Raw genomic sequence first — 21,808 nt, 5'->3', positions numbered from 1 at the left:
CATTTTAATTTTACTGTATATAAATTGATTTGCAGACTTCATTTTTATTGGGCATGTATGATCTATGCCAATATAATTTCAATTACAAATACAGCATCAATCTCTTTATACAAACTTATTATATAAGGCCAAATAAAATAAATTGTTTGTTTGCCCTTCTTTTTTTAAAAATGATAAATAGGGGCAGGTTGAAAAAGTTTTAAATACTCATCAGATGGAATAAAAATAACCCACAAAGGCCTAGAATGGCAATATCTTGCATCAGACAACAACTTTAGACTAATTTGTAGGGCATCTGGCAAAAAATAAAGATAAATTCACATTTAATTTGTAAAGAAAAAAGCTAAAAGGGTGGAGGAGGGCAAACAAACTTATTTTTTGGCCTAATCTTGAGCAAGGGTTTACTGGCTTTTTTTTCACCCTCCAACTATTTACAACTTTGCCATCCCAAACCCAGCATACTGTAGTAATTAGCATAAGAATGAGGCAGTATACTTTAGTACTGGGAAGCCGTAATACTTTTACTCATAACTTTGGCGATGCGTTGATTCCAGTAAATAACCTAAGTCAATGTTGGTTTTTTTTGTATGCTGGTTTTGGCATGTCAAGCCTCATATTTCCATAATTAAGAATTTGAGATCCTTATTATATCAACTCGTTGGTTCTACATCCCCATCTTCATTTTTAACATCACTAGTTGTAGATGAGCTTGAAGGAGAATGTTTACAAGCTCCTGAAACTTGCTCTTGTATGGATGAGTAACTTGCTACACTCTGCTTTGCAAGCTGGTCATTTTTTTTGAGCATGCATGCTGTTTTGTAGGGCGGGTTGATTGGTGGCTGGGTCGGAGCTATGTGTTTGTAACCAGCACCGAGCTCAAGCTGTTCATAATAAAAACAATTTGGACTTCAATTTGCTAATATACCATTGATTATCATTATTGCCTTCTGACTACTAACCATCTCATTTATAATCATTATCAGGGGCAGATTTAGAGGAGGAGGACCCCTGGGCTGGCCATGCCCCACCTTTTGAAAGTTAAGAAATAATTGATCGCCCAAAACGCCCCAGAAGTTCCTTCATCTTGCGTCTAGAAAACAAACAAAAAATTTGCAGGGGAATTACCCCTGTATCCCTAAGGTAAGGGCCAACTTTTTGGACATCTCTGGATCTGCCCCTGATTATCATAATCATTTAGAATTCTTTGCACATACCTCTAGAGGATAATTCTTGTCTGAATCATAGGCACTCAAATCCCCACATGCCAGGAAAGGGACAATAACACGATTCACTCCCGTCAAAGAGTTGAAATTAACATCTACAAATAAAATGAGGTAATAAATATTCATGTAGATGCTGCTACATCAAAGAGCAGGATGGAATCTAGTATGAATTATTTAAATGTTAGCCATCCTAGTGATGAATCCCTTGGGTACAGTAGTTGCTTACCATAGTGGTGATCTAGTAGAGGGTTTGACATGTTTGCAATATAGCCCTTTGGTGGCGAGTATCCTTGACACACAACAAACGATTCTGCAACGAAAATTGAAATAAATATTTAAAATAGAAAATTGACCATTTTAACAGCCCCAAGCATCACAAACAGACTTCATAGAAGGAATCCGTTAGATCTCTTACCTATACTTGAGTTTCTACTGCTTCTTGGTTTTGATACAGTAACAGTCGGGAAGAAGATCTTCAACTGCGAGTAAAGTAACGTCACATCTTTACCTCGGAAAATCTGGAGAGAACATAATTTATAGGACTATCAAGTTATCAAATGATTGCGAGATTCAATCATACAGTGCATTGTAACTGCAGGCGGTCTTACTCTTCGATAGATCGCAGCCAGTGTATACGTTTTATAGCCACAGACAAATTAATCCTGCCTTACCAAAAATGATTTGAATCTTACCTTGGCAACAAATGTACCACCTGATTTTAATACATGAGTTGTGATGTTCAAAGCCTAGAAAAGAGAATATAAAAACAGACAGTTCCATATAAGTATTGCATTACCAGTACCGTTTACCACAAGTTGTTAGATGTCGATAACATTGTGAAGAGAAATGGCAGTGAAAATCCTGAGGTTTCACAGGAACAATGGTAGCAGCAAAGGATGTCTACGGAGAGGATACATGGCAGGAGCAGGAAAGATGTCAGAGGATGTCTAGTGATAAATGGATTGGTGTCCGATGACTACAGAGAGGATATGGTCATTTAGTAATAGCAAAGAAAGTAATCATCACTTTTATTGGCGTTCAGCAAGGCAAAGCTTAAACATGTTCGTTTCCTAGCAGTGCCCAATTACAAGTTTTATACTTACTGCCAGAAGAAGCTGTGCTTGTATGTACTCGTCTATATCATGAAGACCGGTAACTTCAGGGGAAAAAAAATACAAAAGTTAAACACCATTTTCATTGTCTTTGGTCATTACTGTTCCTACATACTGCATTAAATTTAGAGAATGAATGTAATTTGAAGATGATTGAAGCAACTCAATTAAAACGTCGAGACATTCTCAACCAACAACAGTTATTTTCAAAACTATCTATGTGATATACTGCGAGCAATAATATATATTATTACTTCGCCATGCAAACCTTCACACAATATTTTATATTAATTTCAATAATTAATAATCATTATCATAATCCTGAATACAGGTCTAAACGAAATACATGTTTCTTATTATAAGCTAATCATCCTTACCATCTGGTGCTCCATCACAGACCACAAGGTCCGCTTTCTCTCCTTCAAAATGACTGACAATTTCATTGGCCGTTGACACCTGTATGCAAATAATCAATTTACATAAAACTGTACAGTATACTTTACATTACATTTTACGCAAGCATACCATAGAATTATATTAAAGAAATTTGCATAATGCTTTATTAACATAAATATTGCAAAAGATTAGCATAAACTTTTCATACTAATGTAAAGTTCGATTGATGCATGCCCTGGAATCTGAATAAACTTACCTTTGTGATGTCACCCTGAAGCTGAATAACGCCTGGAAGTGGAGCCATTGCTTGGAGGTCAACAGCAACAATTTTGACCTGGTCTCGTGTCTCTTCTTTAGCCCTGAAAAGAAAAACTACAATTCAGAATTGAACTTTTCCAAATATCATAATCGGATATGTAGATGTACTGAAGTAGTAGTACTGTATAAACCATAGGGAGCTTCCGATTTGTTCAACAACACAACGCCAGAACATAATTCAATCACTCATGTGTGACTTTCCTACCAGGCATCTTATGTTCTCTGCATATGGCCAAATTGCATCCTAGAATCCACGCAATGAGAACTTAACATTCTTGCATGGACAGAGGACTTTCAGTGATGTCATTACGTTCTATATCTAGCGTTGTTGTGCAATCGAAAGCTCCATAATGACGTTGATGATAATGACTGTTGAGAATGAGGAAGATAAGATAATGGTGATCTTATATAAATTGATGAGTGTGCAGATTAGTATTACTCTTTACCTTAGCTTGCGGCTTAACACTTGGCTCCAACTACCAGGGGCAGCACATAAATCCACGGCCTTGGTAACACCTGATGAAAAGGAGTATTTAGTCTAAATTTAGTGATGGGAATGCTGCTATGTCAATATGTTTTTCAATAAATCAGAAATGAATGAATGAATGATTACTCTTTGCATAATGTTTGAAATACAAGAGTATACCATCTGATCTGTTTCTGTTCGTATACTATTACTACACTAAACCTCAGAATTGGTGAGTTGGTGGCAAAAACATGGCTCCATCCATCACTTTGATTTGAAGCAGACCAGCCTAGGCCCTGCCTGGCTTGGCCCAGAGAGAGAGAGGTCCAACCTCTGTAAGTGTGTGATGACAGTGTTTATAGATAGGGCCCTAGGCCTAGCCTAGGCTATACCTAAATTTTTAGGCTAAAAACCTAGCCTACTGTACTAGCCTAGTACTATTACTAGGCCTAGGGCCTAGGCCCCCCTAGTAAGGGCCTACAGCTAGGCGTAGCCTATAGGCCTAGCCTAGGGCCTAGGCTATGCGGCGCCTACCTGAAAATATATCGAAATCTTCATTAATCTGCAATAATTTGAACGCGCTTCGTGCTCGCCATCCTTCTTCTTTGGCAAGGCGATAATAAATGTCACGTTTATCTTTTGAGGATCTACCCATTGTACAGTTTATTTACAAAATTTGTAGGCCGCTTTGCACTCTCGACGACAGTGCTGACTAGGGAGAATCTTTGCTAGGACCAGGACCTAGTGGACCTAGACTGATCCTGCTGCTGCAGACGTGCGGCTAGGCTGGGCTGCTGGCGATTCGGCGTTGGGAAACAGTTTGCAAAACACAGCGATTGCAAACAGACTAATAATCTTTTCAGAGCAGATGACTGTAGAGGGGGATAAATTTTATTGTTTTTGTAAACAAACCACACACGATGAATGAGTTTTACTTGAGACTGTAGAAGAAGTTGATCGTAAATATGTAATGATTATAAGTGAAAAAAGAAGGTTTGTGCAGTTCTTTTTATTTTATATGCATTTTTACACTGGTGCGGTACCAAATTTAATGCGCAGAGCAAGAAAATCTGTAGGCCCATGTCGGTTTTTATCCGCGGGTTCAGTCGGCCCTGCTAGCTAGGCTAGCTGCCCCCCGCTGCCCCACACTATTCTGCTAGCTAGAGAGCCCGCGGGGCCTACTATTTTACTAAATTTACTATACTTGCCTTGCCTAGCTAGAGGTCTACCTCAGGTCTCTATCTCTCCTAATACATCCATCAGGCTAGCAGAACGAAACACCTGTGTTTATGTACCAGTGCAGCACGCTTAAGTTTTAAAAATTAAACTCCGGGCATATTTAGGTATGCCCGGAGTTAAAATTCGTACTTCATGACAGTAATAATTCTAGTATTTATTAAATCATGCCTAGAGAGGATGAGGCAATTAAGTGAGTCAGTGCTGTACATGAAGTACAGGTCATTGTTTTGCACAAGGAACCTGTAGACATATTGAATGTCTTGGCAACATAAAAAGAGAGCACCCACTGATTTGGCAAAGCCTAGTATTCATAAAAAAAACTTAGGTTGAATTCAATAGTGTGTGATACCATACATACCATCATTATTTTTCATCATGATGAAAACATATATTTCCTACTTTCATTATCAACAGAGCAAGAATTATATGATGAATGTAGAAGATCCAAAAAGTGATGGTAAATCATTTACTGGCGATCCTAGTGAAGACAATGAGGAAGCAGGTGCAGCCCTGGTGGATGGCATTGAGAATGAGGAGGACCCATGTGGAGAGATGGATGGTGATTCAGTGCCATTGTTTTTTGTCATGGACTGTGAAGCATCGTCTGGTGTACCCTACAGAGATGACATTGTGGAGATTGCTCTCAAGTGTTGGCCGTACAGAGATAATGTTGAAGATTCCCTTTTCTACAGTCTAATTCACACTTCAAAATATCTCTGTAAATTTGGTGTGTGTGTATTTTTTGTTTGATGTACTAATCATTAATGTCAATTGTTTTTTTTTTATCTTTCCATCTGGTTTTGTTTTTGAATATCCTGATATATATTGAGGCTAGTTATGCTGAAAGCTTTGATATTAACAGTGGGTAAAGTTGTAGTTGAGTGTTGATAATGACAACAATGATCATGATGCACGATAATGATATTGATAATAATGTCGATTTTGATGGAAATATTGTTAATAACCTTTATGTCTAAATCTGCGTTCCGCAACCTATGGGTCGCGACCCAATGTTTGGGTCGTGAAAAAAATTTTGATGGGTTGCGCAATTGTTTCAGATAAAAAAAAATATATGCCAACAAAGTGCCGACAATAGAATGCCGACGACCAAACCCCGATGCATGTGAGCGTTACAGAGTAGTTTGTTGGCTTGACATTTACCGTGCAATAAATTCCTGTTCTGATAAGCCAATTTTGTCGTTCTTCACTCTACTGATTGACTTCAGGGAGTAAGAATGCTGCTAAAAGAAAATACAATCATTCGTTTATAGAATATGGTTTTTCATTAAATGTGGATAAAGGTTATATACATCGACCACAATGTATTATATGTGGTGAAGTGTTGGCCACTGAGTCTTTGAAACCTCACAAGTTAAACCTTCACCTCGAGAAGAAACATGGTAACTATGTCAGAAAATCAAAGGAGTTTTTCAAAAGGAAAGAAAGAGGAATGGAAAAGAGCAAATCAGTGATCGCGTCAGCAGTTTTTCCAGCAAAAAGATTAACTAAAGCTAGCTACCTAGTGGCGGAAAAGATCGCAAAAGAATCGAAAACCTTACACAATTGCAGGTAACGATTCTGTTTTACTTCTACTTTATTAGACCTGTAGGACTATTTCTCATACATGTATCGTGTAATTTAGTATCAGAATTTCAGACCATGACTTATCGCAGGTGCTGTTTATAAAAAAGTATTTATTATTTATCTTTCAGAAACACTTATCTTCCCGTGCGCAAAAGCGATGTGTATGGAAGTACTTGGCAAAGCAGCAGCTTCAAAAATTAGTACCATCCCTATTTCCGCCGACACCATTCACAGGCGAATTATTGATATGGGTGAGGATATTGAAAAACAACTGTACACCAACTTAGAGTCGAGCAAGTATGTGATCCAGTTAGACGAGTCAACGTACATAATAAAAAAGTCGCTTATTTTGATCTTCATTTGCTACAACTGCAAAAATAATGATGACTTTATGGAAGACCTACTTGCATGTGATGAGTTACCAACCAGAACAACGGCCACAGAAATATTTGCCATTCTGAACAAATACATCACATCACATGTCCTCAAATGGAAAGACTGTGTTGGTGTTTGCACTGATGGTGCAGCATATATGACTGGTCGGTGCAGTGGAGTTGTGAAACTCAAGAAGTGGCACCCCAGACTAGTTGGACCCATTGCTTCTCCCATCGTGAGGCATTAGCAGCAAAAGACATGTCGACGAGGCTGTCAGAAGTGATGGATGTCACGGTGAAAACTATCTCCGAAAAAGTGCATTAAATTCAAGATTGTTTGAGGACATATTGAAAGAGCAAGAGGTGAAGCATACAACATTATTGTATTTTGCTACTGTCCGGTGGCTTTCAAGAGGGGCTGCATTGGAAAGGTTGTATGAACTTCGTGATGAGGTCTTAGTGTTCTTGGAAGAGGCAAATTCTGATTTAGCGATTCATTACAGAGACAACATAGTCATCGCCACCTTGGCTTATATTGCTGATATCTTCACCCTGTTGAATGAACTCAACATACATTCCAGGGAAAGACCAATAAAGAATCAAAAAATGTCTTTGTTATGTACAGGTATGACAAGATTGCAGGTTTTAAAACTAAATTGGAGCTATGGAAGAGTAGGGTACTCAACAATCAACTTGATATGTTTGATATCCTCAATAAACTGATGATGATAGAGATATTGATGCTACAAACATCAAGGACGTCGTCGTGGAGCATATGACTAATCTTCGTGAAAGATTTGACCATTACTTTCCATTTGATCCAAGAGAGGAGAATAAGTGGATCCGAAACCTGTATGCAGTGCAAATTGAGCAGTGCAACTTACCAAACATCCTGACAGAGCAATTGATTTATATAATATCAGATGGGACACTTGCCAATGACTTCAAACAAGAGTAATTGGTGAAGTTTTGGATAAAAGTTGGAAATGACTATGACAATGTGGATGTGTGAAGCTGGGTTTTCAATTGTTAAATATCTCAAGTCAAAATATCAGAACAGACTGCAAAGAGTAGCCTTGTGTGCCAACTTGAGGATTGCATTATCACTTCTCAGAAGCAGAATTGATGAACTTTCTACCAAGAAGCAAAGTCAACCATCGCAATAACAAGCTTATACAGTATATGAATATATCATCATGAGAAAGGTTGTGTTCCGATGAATATCGATTTATTGTTCTTTTCAAATAAAGTTTTTAATAAACAATATTTGGTGTGTTAGTGTTATTTATCTGTGTGAATATGTTTTTAAACACTTGTATAAAATTAAATTAAGTGATGGCGTGAATGCAGCTATCTCCCACACGTGGTTGAAATGTAGATGTTATGTCCTCGCAAAAGCAAAATTACATCACAGAAATATGTTACAAATGACAACAGCACATTTAAGACTAACTTATCTAAAATTTATTTTATAGCTTTTGTCCACACAATTTACTAGAGTCATTACAAAACTAGGTATATATTGTCATACTTTTTACTTTTAATTGACATAAATATTTCATTATTATTTTATTAAGACAAAATTACTTAAATTAAATAATGTAAGGAAATAATAAACTCAAGTTAGTGACTAAAATCAGGAAAACCTGACTAAAAAATAACATTATATTTATTACTTTGGTCGAGATTTTCAGGATAATTTGATCTGAGGTTAGTGTGTCGCGGCTGAGTGTTAAGTACTCGGATTTGGGTCGCGGGCTAAAAAGGTTGCGGAACGCAGGTCTAAATGATCACTGTAGGCAAAGATGCTGTTGTTGATAATGATGATATTAATGATGATAACAATTTGATGAATTAACTCGCTATGGATTTTGCCTGCAGCAAAGCAGCATGGATTTAGTAAAAAACTACTAAAGAACCAACCAACTTTCAAGGTGGTTATGAATAAGCTGTTGGATTGGATAAAGAAGTCAGTATCTACGGCTTCTCAGTACATGAATCTTTCCCTTTTTCCAGGTACAGTGTACAAGATTGCTTTTTTTTTAAAATTTTTATTCTGATGCCATTTGTAATTGTAATGTGTTATTGTAGTTTTCATCCCCTTAAAACTTTAAGCATCGTGATGTACATTAATATGCTATTTTCACATGGGCATATGATGATCTATCACTTTTTAAAGAGTATACTATTTTTTAATTTGTTTCTTTACAGTTTTACTTTGTCATGGTGGAGAAGGATTTGACTATCTGTTGTTGTTTAGTCAACTGGAAAGAACAGGGATATCCTTCCAAAGACTTGAGGAACTAAACCTGCATTTTGCAGATACATTCCCTTATCTTGAAATGGTACAGTCCGCAGTTATGTTATTTAAAATTGTCTTTTGTCTATGTAGTTTTGTCTAGGAGATTTCACAACTCAGGTAGACACATACAAATACAGTAGTTATAAAATTTGTAGGAATTCTCGATACGTCATCATCATACTAATCATCCTCTAATCCCTAACAAGGCACAGTGCATAGGTAAATGCTTGCATTCATCAAGAAAGCTGGTGTTTTTTATATCTCCTTATTAATGTTGTATATACTTTTATATACAACATAGAAAATAGTAATTAATTTCTCCTGGTATTAGAGTAGTACTACATTGTACTGTATAGGTAGCTGCAGTCTGATGGTGTGGAATATGCCTTCAATTATTTAAGAACTAATGATGACTTTAAATGTAGAGACTGTAGAAGAGTTAAAAACAGTTTATAAATATTTTTTTTTCTCTGCCTTCACATGTATAGTATCAAACAGCAAAGCATCCTCTGTTGGTCAATTGTGGATCGCTGGGTATAAATAATTTGATACAGCAATGGTTCGGACCTCATAATGATAAAGGTATGGATAAATACTTGGATTTGTAATCTTATTTTGCAATGGATGATATCTCGTTATAAAAAAAGATTCTCCTGAAAAATTTAAATAGAGCTAAGACACTTTGTTTCAAATATAAAAACTTGACATTAGGTGATATCTGTGGTATTAGACATGCTTATTTTATATACTAAAAATGCAGGTTCAATATGTTTGCTAATCACCTGAAAGCAGCTGTACATTCACTAAACCATGTGGATACCAGGTCACTGGTCCAATTCCATTGCTGTTCTTCTTGAGTTTCAGCTGGAGGGTTGACATAATTGTCCCTATAAACACCATCTTTTGGAAGAGATGATTAAATCGTTAATCTTGATTGCATCACTTACCATTTAACATGTTTAAGTGCTTTCAAAGTGCCTCCATGATTAGAGCTGAGACAGAAAAATTCAGGTAATGTCACATCTACAGTAAATACCTGAAAAATGGCAATGTCTGGCCAAATCCGACCGATTGATTTTATTGTGACAACTAGGCTTAGCCAGGTTTACCCGACAACTAGGCCCAGGCCAGGCACCATCCCTACCATGTTCTAATAAACATACAACTTTATGTATTTTGGTTCGTCAAATTTTATATCAGTAAAATCTTATAGTATTTATATTCTAGCATTCCATCGTGCCCAAAATGATGCAGAGGAGACACTGAGATTGTTTTCCCAGACACCTCTGTTTGGTTTCCTGCAGGATATTCCAATATACACTACCGCAGAATGGTAAGCTGCTACAAATAATAATCACTTTTTGTTCAACACACACTAAACCTAAACATTTTAAGCTAGGCTCCTGAAGAAGAACATTTTCTGATATGGTGTACAACTGATTTTTCTGAGACACAAAAACTTGGAAATGACATGCAGATTTTTGAATATTTAAAAACGGAAAGAAAAAGATGGAAAAAATATTGGTTACTCCCTTTCTCTCCCAGTTTTTAAATGTTCAAAAATCTGTATATCATTATGTGTCCTAGTATTTTTTCTTCAAAACCCCTTTTTGTGTCTGTTGTACAACATATAAAAAAAATTCTTTCCTCCAGAGCCTGGCTTTAAAAAGAAGTATAGCTAACATTTTTCATTAAAAAATTAGATTTTATTTCTATTCTTTTTTTATTATGTCAATATTATTTGTTTCTTCTCCAGGATTGAGTACTTTGAGTATAAGAAGTATGCAAATAAAATAAAAAGAGAATTGGAAGGTAAATCAATGTAATAGGCTTTATATTCTTCAAGTTTTTTTCTTTTTGAATATCGGTCTTATAGCTGTCAAAGGGTGGGTGTGGGTGGGGGGGTGGTGAGTTTTTTGGAGATGAAGGGGGTGGTAAGTTTTTTGGAGATGAAAGCCAGTCATGCTTAGTTTAAGGATTAGGTTTTGGGTTTGTTTTTTTTAAATCACTACTTAGGATAGTTCAGCTCAGATTTGTTTTCAACACAAAATACACTATCAACATCAATACAATCACAATCACATAGCCTCCCAACATACATAGACACCAACTGTCATAGTGCTCAGGATTTAGCTTGTGCAGTTTACTGGAAGAAGAGAAGAATCTACAGTGGCAATAAATCCATCATACAATAACTGTATTTGTTTTCTCAGAAAATTTACCAGCTTCCATCTCCGGTGCTCAGAGGAAATTTACAATCAGGTTGCTTGTACGAAATGGTTTAGACTTGGACAGCCTGAAAGCACTATACAGGGAATGCACTGAGCCCCATCATTTCAGACAGGAACTGGTTGACCTCAGCATGAAGGGGGTAACTGCATCAAAGCTGATGACACATTTTTATAGCAAAGGAATTCACCAAGTTGGTACCAAAGAGGTACTTAAATTTGTTCTAAAGATGTATAACCCCCTGACTTGTAACTGAATTAAATTTAACATAGAAATTAATGATGTAATAATAAATTAAACAGTTTAGCTGTTCCTGGGATTTGAAGTCTGAACCCTGAATTAGAATCATTACTCACTTTATCTTCCATCCATAAGTATTCTATTAAACTGTCTATAAATGAAAACCATAATAGACTAAACTGTTATAGGCTTAACACTAGACTAATACCAGATGAAACACTTAAATCACTTGACTAAATGCAAGACTAAATTAAATACTAGATTAACTATGTACAAAATATGTACAGTACTGGATTAAATGTAAGTCTAAACACTGGACTTAACATTCGACTTAACAATAAACAATACAGGACTTGAGTAGAAATACTATACTAGACTAAAGACTACTGTATTAGACTAAACACTAGATTAAACACTCTTTCAGTATGCTGTGAAGTTAAAGGAGAATATGCAACCACAGGAGTGGACATGTCAAACTAACGCCCGTGGACGGAAGTTCAGTCGCCATGTTGCCAATGTTCTTCCCCCAATCTTTCCTTTGGGTGGTTCTGGTTTTAACTTTGATGATGCTACAGAAGCTAGCCAGGCTGAGGGCTTAAAAGATATCATGGAGAGCTTTACCAAATTCCAGCTGCAGTTGAGCTCTTCTGCTATGACGTGTGGAGACCAGAAGTGTTGGAATCTGCCACCAGAATTCTGGAACAGTATTGATTTATCGGCAGAAAGAATATGTAAGTTTCTTCCTATTAACTTGTGTATTTTATTTTTTGTGTCAATTTTTATGTGTGCTACATACCTAGCTGTGATGAAGTAGGCCTGATGCCTGTGAAAATCAATGTAGAAAAGTCCACCAATACTACAGTTTGAAAAGTGTTCTCTTCTCTCAGTTTATGATAATTTAGCAAAGCACTTTCTTTACATTGTCTTCTTCCACTAAAAAGTGGATACTTGAAAGGTGTATGTGGATACATTATATGTTGAAGCCAATCTACTGATTTCTAGGTGCAACATTTTAAAATATTATCAACATATCGTCGCTCACATCACGAACTAACACAATCAAAGTAGATTGTGTTAGTTCGTGAAATCAAAAAAGCGCGTCAAAATACGCGCTGTTGTCGTTAAGGACTTTTTGTGTGGTAAAGAATAAGATGTGTATAAGAGACAGGATCTAAAGAATACAAAATTGCTTGACAACCAATACGCGCTCGTTTTGACGCGCTACTGTGATTTCACGAACTAACACAATCTACTTCGATTGTGTTAGTTCGTGATGTGAGCGACAATATTATTAATATTATTAACATTATAAAATATTATTCAGTGAGTATGTATTATTCAGTGAGTATGTATTTTATAGATTTATTCCAATGACTGAGGTCATTTCCATATTGGACAAACGAAATTGAATCTGAATTTGAAGCACATAAGTAAGGGACTGATATTATTAATATTGGTGCTATAAGTTAGAGAGAGCAGTTGCTGCCACAGCTTCCAAGGTGCCAAGCTCACTTAATATTGGTGCTATAAGTTAGAGAGAGCAGTTGCTGCCACAGCTTCCAAGGTGCCAAGCTCACTTTTCCTAGTTCGTAGTACTAAGACGTAAATATGTTGTTTTAAGGTAGATTCACACAGTGTTGCCGATGATGGACCAATGCAGTTCTATGAAGAATGTCACAAGGTGGGCTCAACTGATTGTTTTCAGCAATGATCAGCAATTGTTTGATCAGCAATTGTTTTCAGCAATGATCTGCTCAGACAATCAGAAGATTGACTCTTGCTTTTGAAAAACAATAACACAGAGTGTGGACAGATTCGCTGTTGACAGTTGCAGACAACACAGTAAGAGTTTGCTTTTACAAGTGCAGTATTTTCTTTAGTTGATAAGCTATCAATGTCTTTGATTTTAGATACGGTAGATGAAAACACTTATTTACCTGAGTGGCAAGATCCAGAACAAGACTGGCAGTGTGAAACCGTTGATGATTTTGGAAGGGAGGCACTGCCACCAACACCATTTGGTGGCAGAGAACCTCCTCCACCACTACTACCAACACCACTTGATGCCAGAGCACCTTCTGCACCACTGCTACCAATGCCACTTTGTGCCAGAGAACCTCCTGCACCATTACTACCAACACCACTTGGTGCCAGAGAGGCTCCTTCCCCACTGCTACCAACACCAACTGGTGCCAGAGAGGCTCCCTCTCCACTGTTACCAATACCTCTTGGAGCCAGACAACCTTTTGCCTCCTTTAGTTACGACAGTGATGAAATCAGGCACAGACCACTTGTACCTTGTGATCAAATTCGCCAAGAAAGTGTCAGTGCAGAATACAAGAACCAAAAGCAATTTATTAAACTTAAAAAGGGAAGGCACATGCAGCAAAATAGTGAAATCAGGAAGAAGAATAACAGAAGAGGTAGATCTCAACATCAGCAACAACAAGCCAATAATTGTGGACAAAAGTATCCTTCAAAGGACAGCATATTGCATGTGAAGAGTGGACATTCTTTTGAGAAGGTTTTTTCTGGTCATACTGCCCAGATCAATGGTGGTCACATTGCCAAGGCCAATGAAGGTGACACTGCCAAATCCAATGAAGGTCACACTGCCCAAGCCATCGATGGCCATACTGCCCGAGCCAATGATGGTCACACTGCCCAGATCAATGGTGATCATACTGCCCAGTACAATGATGGCCAACCTGCCTGGGACAATGATGGTCACACTGTCCAGACCAATAATGATCACACTGCCCAGGACAATAATGGCCACACTGGTCAAGCAAATGATGGTAACACTGCCCAGATCAATGAAAGCAACACTGCCCAGGACAATGGTGGTCAGACTGCCCAAGCCAATGGTAGTCACACTGCTCAGGACGTTGATAATCAATTTGTAGAACAAGGTGCTAGAAGAAAAACTTACAAGTGTAAACCATGTGAAAATAAGAAACAGGGTAACGATTTTAGGTACAAACATGGGAATGATGGGTACACAAATGAGCATCAAGATTTTAAGGAGACAAATAATTGGAAAGGCAAAAAAAGTAGTAGATACAGAAAAACTCCAAGTGATAGGAATAATAATAAGTACAGTAATGGGGACAAATAGTAATATAACTGTAAACAATAATATGAATCACAATTTTTTTGAGAATTTAATAATTTTACAATAATTATTGAAATGTGAACATGCATCACGAAAAAATGTAACATAACACGAAAAGAATATTATGTTTTAGTACTAAAAGTATGACATTGAATGTTTGAACTTTCCAAAATGTTTCTGAACTTTGACTATTGACTGTATTAAATGCTTGTATTTATTGTTTATGATAATAAACATGATATTCAAAACTTCTGTTATGTCTATTTTAGTCTTTTCTCATAAAAGTTTGCCTCTTCATGCCCATGTGTAGACACATCACACAAATTTGTCACATAAAATTTGAGTGTGGACAGAGCTTAAGGAGATTTAGTATGGGTTCACACTAGAGTAATCTAGCAAACGCAAGCAATGCTACTAGCCTTGCGCGTCCGCCAATCATTGTGTCTAAACTGCTCTAGTAAGAATCAATCTATATGCCGGTTGATAGTTTGTTGCAAGGTGAATACCTCCTTTTCTACATGAATGAATTGTTTACATGTGGACCGACCGATCGTGGGAAAGTCGCCTTAAAGTATAAATATAAGTCGAAGCCCTTCCAGTCAAATGCATAGATTTTCCACGGAGTTCCATGGCCTTGCAGACGAAAAACTAGCGAAGGGCTGTAATAGCGCATATTGACAACATTAGGCTGGTACATGACAAAGCATTTTTTGAAATGAAAAGCAGTAAGTTGTTCCCAAGGGTAGGTGAAGATGAGAGTGCTCTGCCAATCGCACGAACAAATCACATTTACTTTGTTTGATTTATAACAGGGTCTCGTTGCTATCAAATTCTTATTTCTTTCATTTTTAACAATTACCATGGGATAGATTGCTCCAGAAAACTAATAATATAGTCAATTTGTAGAAGATGTTCGATATTAGAATCGGCATCGGTCAAAGAGGAGGCGCTTGTACTGTATGAATATAGGAGGTTATCAAAATATTATATATATATTATATATATACATTACCGTACAGTATATATATTTAATATAGTATAATGTACAAATTAAAAACCGATAATTTTATTTCAATTTCTTTTAACGTATTCATGCATGTTTAGAATCTAAACAATTACTTGTATATGTATGAAAGACGTTTCAAACAGTGTTGAATATGTATATAATATAGTTCTAACTCTAAGTATACCATGTAGATAAAGCGTGATAATTAAATTGTATCAGTCTCAACCTTTAAAGCAACAAATGTTATATTAGCGATAATGTTATATACGGTAATTAAATTGTACTAAGGTGGTATATTACTGATAACCGTTCATTTAGACGAAACTTGATCATAAAATGAGTTTTACTGTCAAAGTGACTCAAATGTACATACGTGTGCGCACGCGTTCTGCCACGCATCTCACTGCTATTAGATAACTTTGGGACTTGAGTACTTACGCGTCATAGCATGTTCCAGTACGCAGATTAAGTGAGTCACTACTGCTCGCTGTTTTAGTGTTAGTGTCTATTAGATGAAGCTACACTGTTTATCCCACGAGAACCCATTAGGGCGGAAGAATCTTTTTTTCTGTGCACCACTTATTATTAGATTATGTTCACCTGATGTTTCTAAAGTTGACATCCTTCATCTTGTTTCCGGCTCTGAGATTTTCTACACAATTTCCAACATTTTCTCCTAAGAATCGACTTCCCGATGAATACTCGTGGGCCGGCTCCTGGAATTCAATTAGATCGCTTAATTCAGCGGAATAATATCGCTTTGGATTGCGCCTGCTCACTTCGGTGTGTGCGATGTACGTGTAGGCTACGCAATCCCCGTGAAAGTCGATACAATTTAACACCGTGATGACTACGTGAACGACGGCGATGTCAAAGTTGAACTTTAGCAGCTAGTCTATGTGCGACAAAACATGTTAAAAAGTGGATGTAAATTGTTATTGAGCGTATTGTAATAGGCCTAGTAGTTAATAAATTAAAATTACGCACTTCACTATCTTATTTGTTTATTGATATGTTATTTATTTATTTAGTTTTCTATTGCATGCAAGACGACGAGACCCTATGAGGGATTCACTTCTCATTGACCGTTCGCGTTCTCCGCACAACAATTAAAGATTCGGTTCGGATGCCAAATCGCAGAATGTCCGCGTACGAAAACTCAACGTCGTCGCATGCGCAGAACACTTAATTTGACTTCAGGCTATCGATCAGCATTTTACCTCCGTCCAGTGCTGTAGAAAGCTTGATTGTGACGATGCAGCACGATTATGATCAGAGACTATTATCAGTCTGAGGTTGGGATTAGGGCCGAGAAAACAAGTCTGAAAGGAGCCACTTTAAAGACAAACTTTAGTGATTAGCAACGTACATGCATTGAACATGCGTCCTCTATGTTCAGAAACTTTGAATAAGTAGAATAATAAATAAGTACTGTACTTTTTTCACCTCTTTGATATATAACGCACTCTATAGGACTATATCTCAGCAGTCTTATTGCGCTATAACAGATTTTTTATGACGTCACTTTGACATTACCTGTAGATGACGTATCGACCAAGTGAGTCACCAAATCCTGACACATTACAGTGATAAAATCCATTGATTATCAGACAGCCCCACAGTGACCGTGAATGTTTGGATCAACTCCTGCAATTAGACAGGAATTATCGAGTCCAGGACAAGATTTATCTTTACGTGTTTGTTTTTAGTTGGGAGGGCGTCGAGTCTCTGGCCACCGGAACAATAAAAATTAATCAAATCAAAATCATAGTAAAAAAATACCATAGAGAACACCTTGACATTTTGTCGCCCTTCCCGTGACCTTAGGGGAAAATGTGGCAACTTCATTAGAAACGTGAGAATTGTCGTGATATGCTTATCGATAAATTTAATATTATTATTAATAATAAGGGTAATTCAAACTAAATCATTAAATTTCACCATAACTGTAATCAATGCAAATTCTAGTGCACGCTTTTGATTAGTGATGCAAAAACGTGAGGGTTGCGTGTAAAAAAAAGGGGGAGGAGGTTCCACAAGCTCACTAAAATGCCAGTGGCCGTTCCACGAGACTCGCTGCTAGTCCTAAGAAGAATACGATGACCGGTAATACCAAGTGGGGCTGAATGTCATTCTAATGGTTTGGCAGTCTGTCATCAAAATATCGCCCTATCCGTGCCTCGCGCGACATCAAGACGCACATCGTCAAAGTAATCTACAACTAGTGAAAACTTGTTAATACACATCTCAATTAGGACGCTGCAAGTTAGTCATAATTATACTTGATAAACGTTCAATTTTATTGATAATCCGGTAGATAATACCCGCGACCATGGTTGTAGTTTATTTTGTATGATTCACTCGATATCACTTCGGATGACGCTCGTATCGGATGATGACCCGCGAGGCGTTTGCGCAAAAAATCCACCTCAAAGCTAAAGAGTGTATAGACTAAGCCAGGTTGTTATGTTCTTGCTTATAAGCGGATTAATACGCTAAGCGATCTCAAGTACTAACATCCCGTCGATGTGATTGGTCAAGGCTGGAGAAATAATGACCATGGTGCTTTTAGTTTTTTTTTTTTTTTTTGTAAAATTAATAAGATTTTATTACGCATACTTTTAAAAATGGTTAAAAACCCAGATCATCGTAAATGGGTTGGTGGGTTATTACATCTACTTTTCCTTTCCTTATTCATTGCAGTGTTCCGGATAGCATTAAAACTTAGTTGATGAAGTCCGCCATATTACCGGTACCCAATCATAATTAAATGACTTCGACTATTACCAACATGAAAAGTTGCTCACAACTCATAGGCGGCTTACCTTTATCTATTCTCAGATCTCTATGGTCTATGGTGCCAACAATAGTTACATGTAATATGGGCCTATAGGGCCTATAAAAAATATAAACGAATGGACATATATTATTCCTACAATTGTAACATGCACACACAGGCCTACACACATGATACACTTAACTATGAAATAAATTCTATAGCCTAGTACAGTATATACTGCTGTACAATGATGATTTTGTATGTTTGAAAAGTGTGTAAAAATAAGAACAAAATGAGAACATTTTGAGCCTGAAATCGCCAGAAATGCGAATACGGAGCCTGGGCAAAATGATACTGGTTCTTATAAATAAAGTGTATATAGGCCTATATATATTAATCTATGTTTTCTATTTAATTACTTAAGGTCTTTGTTTTAAGATTCTTGTTTTATTTATAATAGGCCTACACATTGCATAATGTAAGATATTTAAATAATATGAATATTACAGTAGTATTTTGATATTGCACTTGCAATTAAATATTCTTTCTTGCTGCCATATTTCCCTGTTGTATACTCATAAAATAAAATATTTCTTTGTTTTAAGATTCTTGTTTTATTTATAATAGGCCTACACAGTGCATAATGTAAGATATTTAAAAAGTATTTTGATATTGCACTTTCAATTACATATTCTTTCTTGCTGCCATATTTCTCAGTTTTATACTCATAAAATAAATAATTCATATTTTTATTAATAATTTCTCTTGATATACGGTACTGGTAGGCCTCTAATAATGTGATAGGCCTATCATTGGTTTAATTTAAAAGAATCTCCCCGTGTTTTGATGTAATATCTTTGCTTAGTGCCATGACACACTACAGCCAATCTAAGAATAAATTGCTCATTATCTATGAGCTCTCCATCTTCTGATTGGCTGAATATACATTTTCAAAATGAATGACGAATATACGGGAAACACACGGGAATACAATTTTGACAGATATCATATTTCTCTGACGTGTAATTAAAATAAATTATGTTGTTTCTCACGCCACCCGTCCACCCCAAAATAACTTTCCTAAGACTCCGGAAATAAAGCGTGAAAATGATGTAGAATACGTGAGTGATAAAACTTCTCTTGGTTTACAAGGACAATTAAGCAATACTTCTTCCCGTCCTCTGAGCTATGAATCAGTTATAAGATTTACAGTTTAAGTACGCCGAGTAATGGAAATTAAGGCCTATATTTCATATAAAATTTAAAGACGAATATTGACCAACGAATCAATTTTAATAGATACATAAAATATGTTTCAATGGCCTAATAGTCCATTCTGCAGCTATAGGTATATATGTATATATAATATAACGTTCTTAATTGGTCACTGTGCCTCATGCATCAAGTTAAAGTTTATATTATTTAATTTGCAATACCGATATGCAACACTCAGAACATGTATCCGTATTCCATGGTCTGTGGTTTTACCAAGAAAGTTTGGATTAACAAAATTTAAAGGTGTAGGCCTACTCAGTCTATGAAATGATGAACAGTAATGAAACGGCAACAAGTGATACGAAACAAAATTGATTAAAATAGGGCGATAATAAACTAACAGACCTATATGGCAAAACGGTGCAGAGGTAAATCTTTCAGAGATCTCTTAATTAAGATGAGAGCGTATCAAATTATTGATATCTGTTACTTGCAATGCATTGGGAACTAGCGTTGTTCAATATATGTGTAAGAATTTAAGAACTTTTTTTCTAATCGACGCCCAGTGGCCCAGTTGTTTAAGGCCTGTACGAAGAAAGTATCGGGTTTGATTCTCGAGAGTGGGATTTTTTTTTCGCTTTTCTGTTCTTTAACGTTCAAACTTTATAAAGCCTATGATATAGCATTACCACCAGGTTTAGGGTTTGTCTTTATATTTTACTATTATCCAAATTTAGAAATTCGACGTTGTTCAGATGTGCCTATGTAATCAGCATTAATGTGGTGATTAACGTCGGAGCTTACGATAGGAGCCCCCATGGGAGGGTAGGGTTGAAGAGGGTTTGAGGTTTGTCTTCGCTATTGCTTGTTCATCAACCGTACTGGACCATGCCATACAACTGGAACAGAGTTAGGTCACAAACTCGATGGATAGATATGTGTAAACTCGATAGGGAGTTATGTATGAACTCGATGGGTAGTTATGTAATCTCGATGGGTAGTTATGTCTATTCGATGGGTAGTTATGTCACCTCAATGTTGGTAGTTATGTCGACTTGATTGGTAGTTATACATAATGTCGATGGGTAGTTAAGTAAACTCGGTGAGTAGATGTGACCTCGATGGGTACGGTAGGTTTGTGAACTCAATGTGTTTATGTCCGCCCTGGCGTTTCATACGTTTACTCTGCTCAAACACACTACTTTACCTCGGGCCCAAGAGAGTGTGAATGATGCGTGTAGGTTACAGGGTGTTATCAAGTCAAGTAGTCCTCAGGAGAATCCTTACCACTTGATCTTTTCGATGACAACTCAGCTTTTTCTTGTTTAAAGCGAGAGTAACATCGTGATTCTCTTTAAAAGTGTGCGTGAACAATTGAGACGACATATTCAAATCACAGCCAATAAGTGAACTCATAATTATTATATTTCCATATTCATACATGATGAAAAATTATTAACATATGGAACTACTACCCATCCTAATCGTAAAATAACTACCGTACCATTTGCCTATATACTGAAGTATTTATAGAACAAATAGTAGTCTTATAATATCCTATACCTTATTCTGTGTTGTCCAAAGGCGGTCTTGTAATTAATATGTGATACGTTCGTTAGAGTGGAGGTATGTATTCACCATGTTTTCTAGTTTAGAATGATATTTATAACTATTCATTTTCACATAAGGGCCTATGACAATCACCTATAGCATTTGTTTAAAATCGCAATGAATGCCCCTGTCGAAAATATTTTGCGAATCACGACATCATCACCCTATTATATTATTAAATTCCAAAAGAAATCAAGCTTTTGTTGTCAATTTTCTGCGGAGAAAATCTAGTCTGAGGTGTTATACAGAGATGAGACTAAGATGGACACCAAGAAGATACCACCTCATTGCACTAATTGTCTTAACTATCCAGAGAAATTTAGTTCGAAAGTCACGTAAGAAAAACAAGTAAGCACTCTCTAAAAAGATCTGGCGCCAAGGCTGTGATGGTTATAGGCCTTGTTGATAAGAGATGTCAAACCTAAACGTGAAAAAAAGAATACGTAAGTTCAGACAAAAAATATAAAATTCGTTATTTAGGTTTTATAATAAAACTCCGAGAAGAAAGTGAAAATTTATTTATTTCATTACATTGTTTTCTCAATATATAATGATATATATATATTATGATATATATTATATCTGTCTCTTATACACAT

At 36.5% G+C, this 21,808-nt stretch overlaps 2 protein-coding genes across 3 annotated transcripts; one reads left to right on the top strand and one right to left on the bottom strand.

The window, feature by feature from the left end:
- Positions 1–265: 265 nt before the first annotated feature.
- Positions 266–4,324, bottom strand: LOC117101830 (putative tRNA (cytidine(32)/guanosine(34)-2'-O)-methyltransferase). 2 transcript variants are annotated; one of them, XM_033241932.1, is made up of 10 exons: positions 4,050–4,324; positions 3,495–3,565; positions 2,988–3,086; positions 2,713–2,791; positions 2,327–2,379; positions 1,916–1,969; positions 1,639–1,741; positions 1,450–1,533; positions 1,215–1,318; positions 266–881 (listed from the first exon to the last, which is right to left on the bottom strand). In XM_033241932.1, the coding sequence occupies exons 1-10, from the start codon at positions 4,168–4,170 to the stop codon at positions 651–653; spliced, it is 999 nt and encodes a 332-aa protein (XP_033097823.1). In that variant the 5' UTR covers positions 4,171–4,324; the 3' UTR covers positions 266–650. The 2 variants fall into 2 exon arrangements, with proteins under 2 accessions (XP_033097823.1, XP_033097822.1); XM_033241931.1 differs by having other exon boundaries at positions 2,988–3,090; positions 3,496–3,565.
- Positions 4,325–4,356: 32 nt separating this feature from the next.
- Positions 4,357–14,850, top strand: LOC117101829. The gene is made up of 10 exons (XM_033241930.1): positions 4,357–4,508; positions 5,169–5,481; positions 8,594–8,728; positions 8,924–9,057; positions 9,503–9,596; positions 10,242–10,347; positions 10,771–10,826; positions 11,228–11,451; positions 11,908–12,214; positions 13,394–14,850. Exons 2-10 carry the CDS (start codon positions 5,181–5,183, stop codon positions 14,599–14,601), a joined length of 2,565 nt encoding a protein of 854 aa, XP_033097821.1. The 5' UTR covers positions 4,357–4,508; positions 5,169–5,180; the 3' UTR covers positions 14,602–14,850.
- The last annotated feature ends 6,958 nt before the right edge of the window (positions 14,851–21,808 follow it).

Source organism: Anneissia japonica, unplaced genomic scaffold (assembly GCF_011630105.1).
Source record: "Anneissia japonica isolate Jap-2015-1 unplaced genomic scaffold, ASM1163010v1 scaffold4988_len2956909_cov206, whole genome shotgun sequence".
In the NCBI taxonomy this organism is placed as follows: Eukaryota; Metazoa; Echinodermata; class Crinoidea; order Comatulida; family Comatulidae; genus Anneissia; species Anneissia japonica.
Note: the sequence above shows the minus strand (reverse complement) of the source record. Positions and strands in the feature narration are given on the sequence as shown.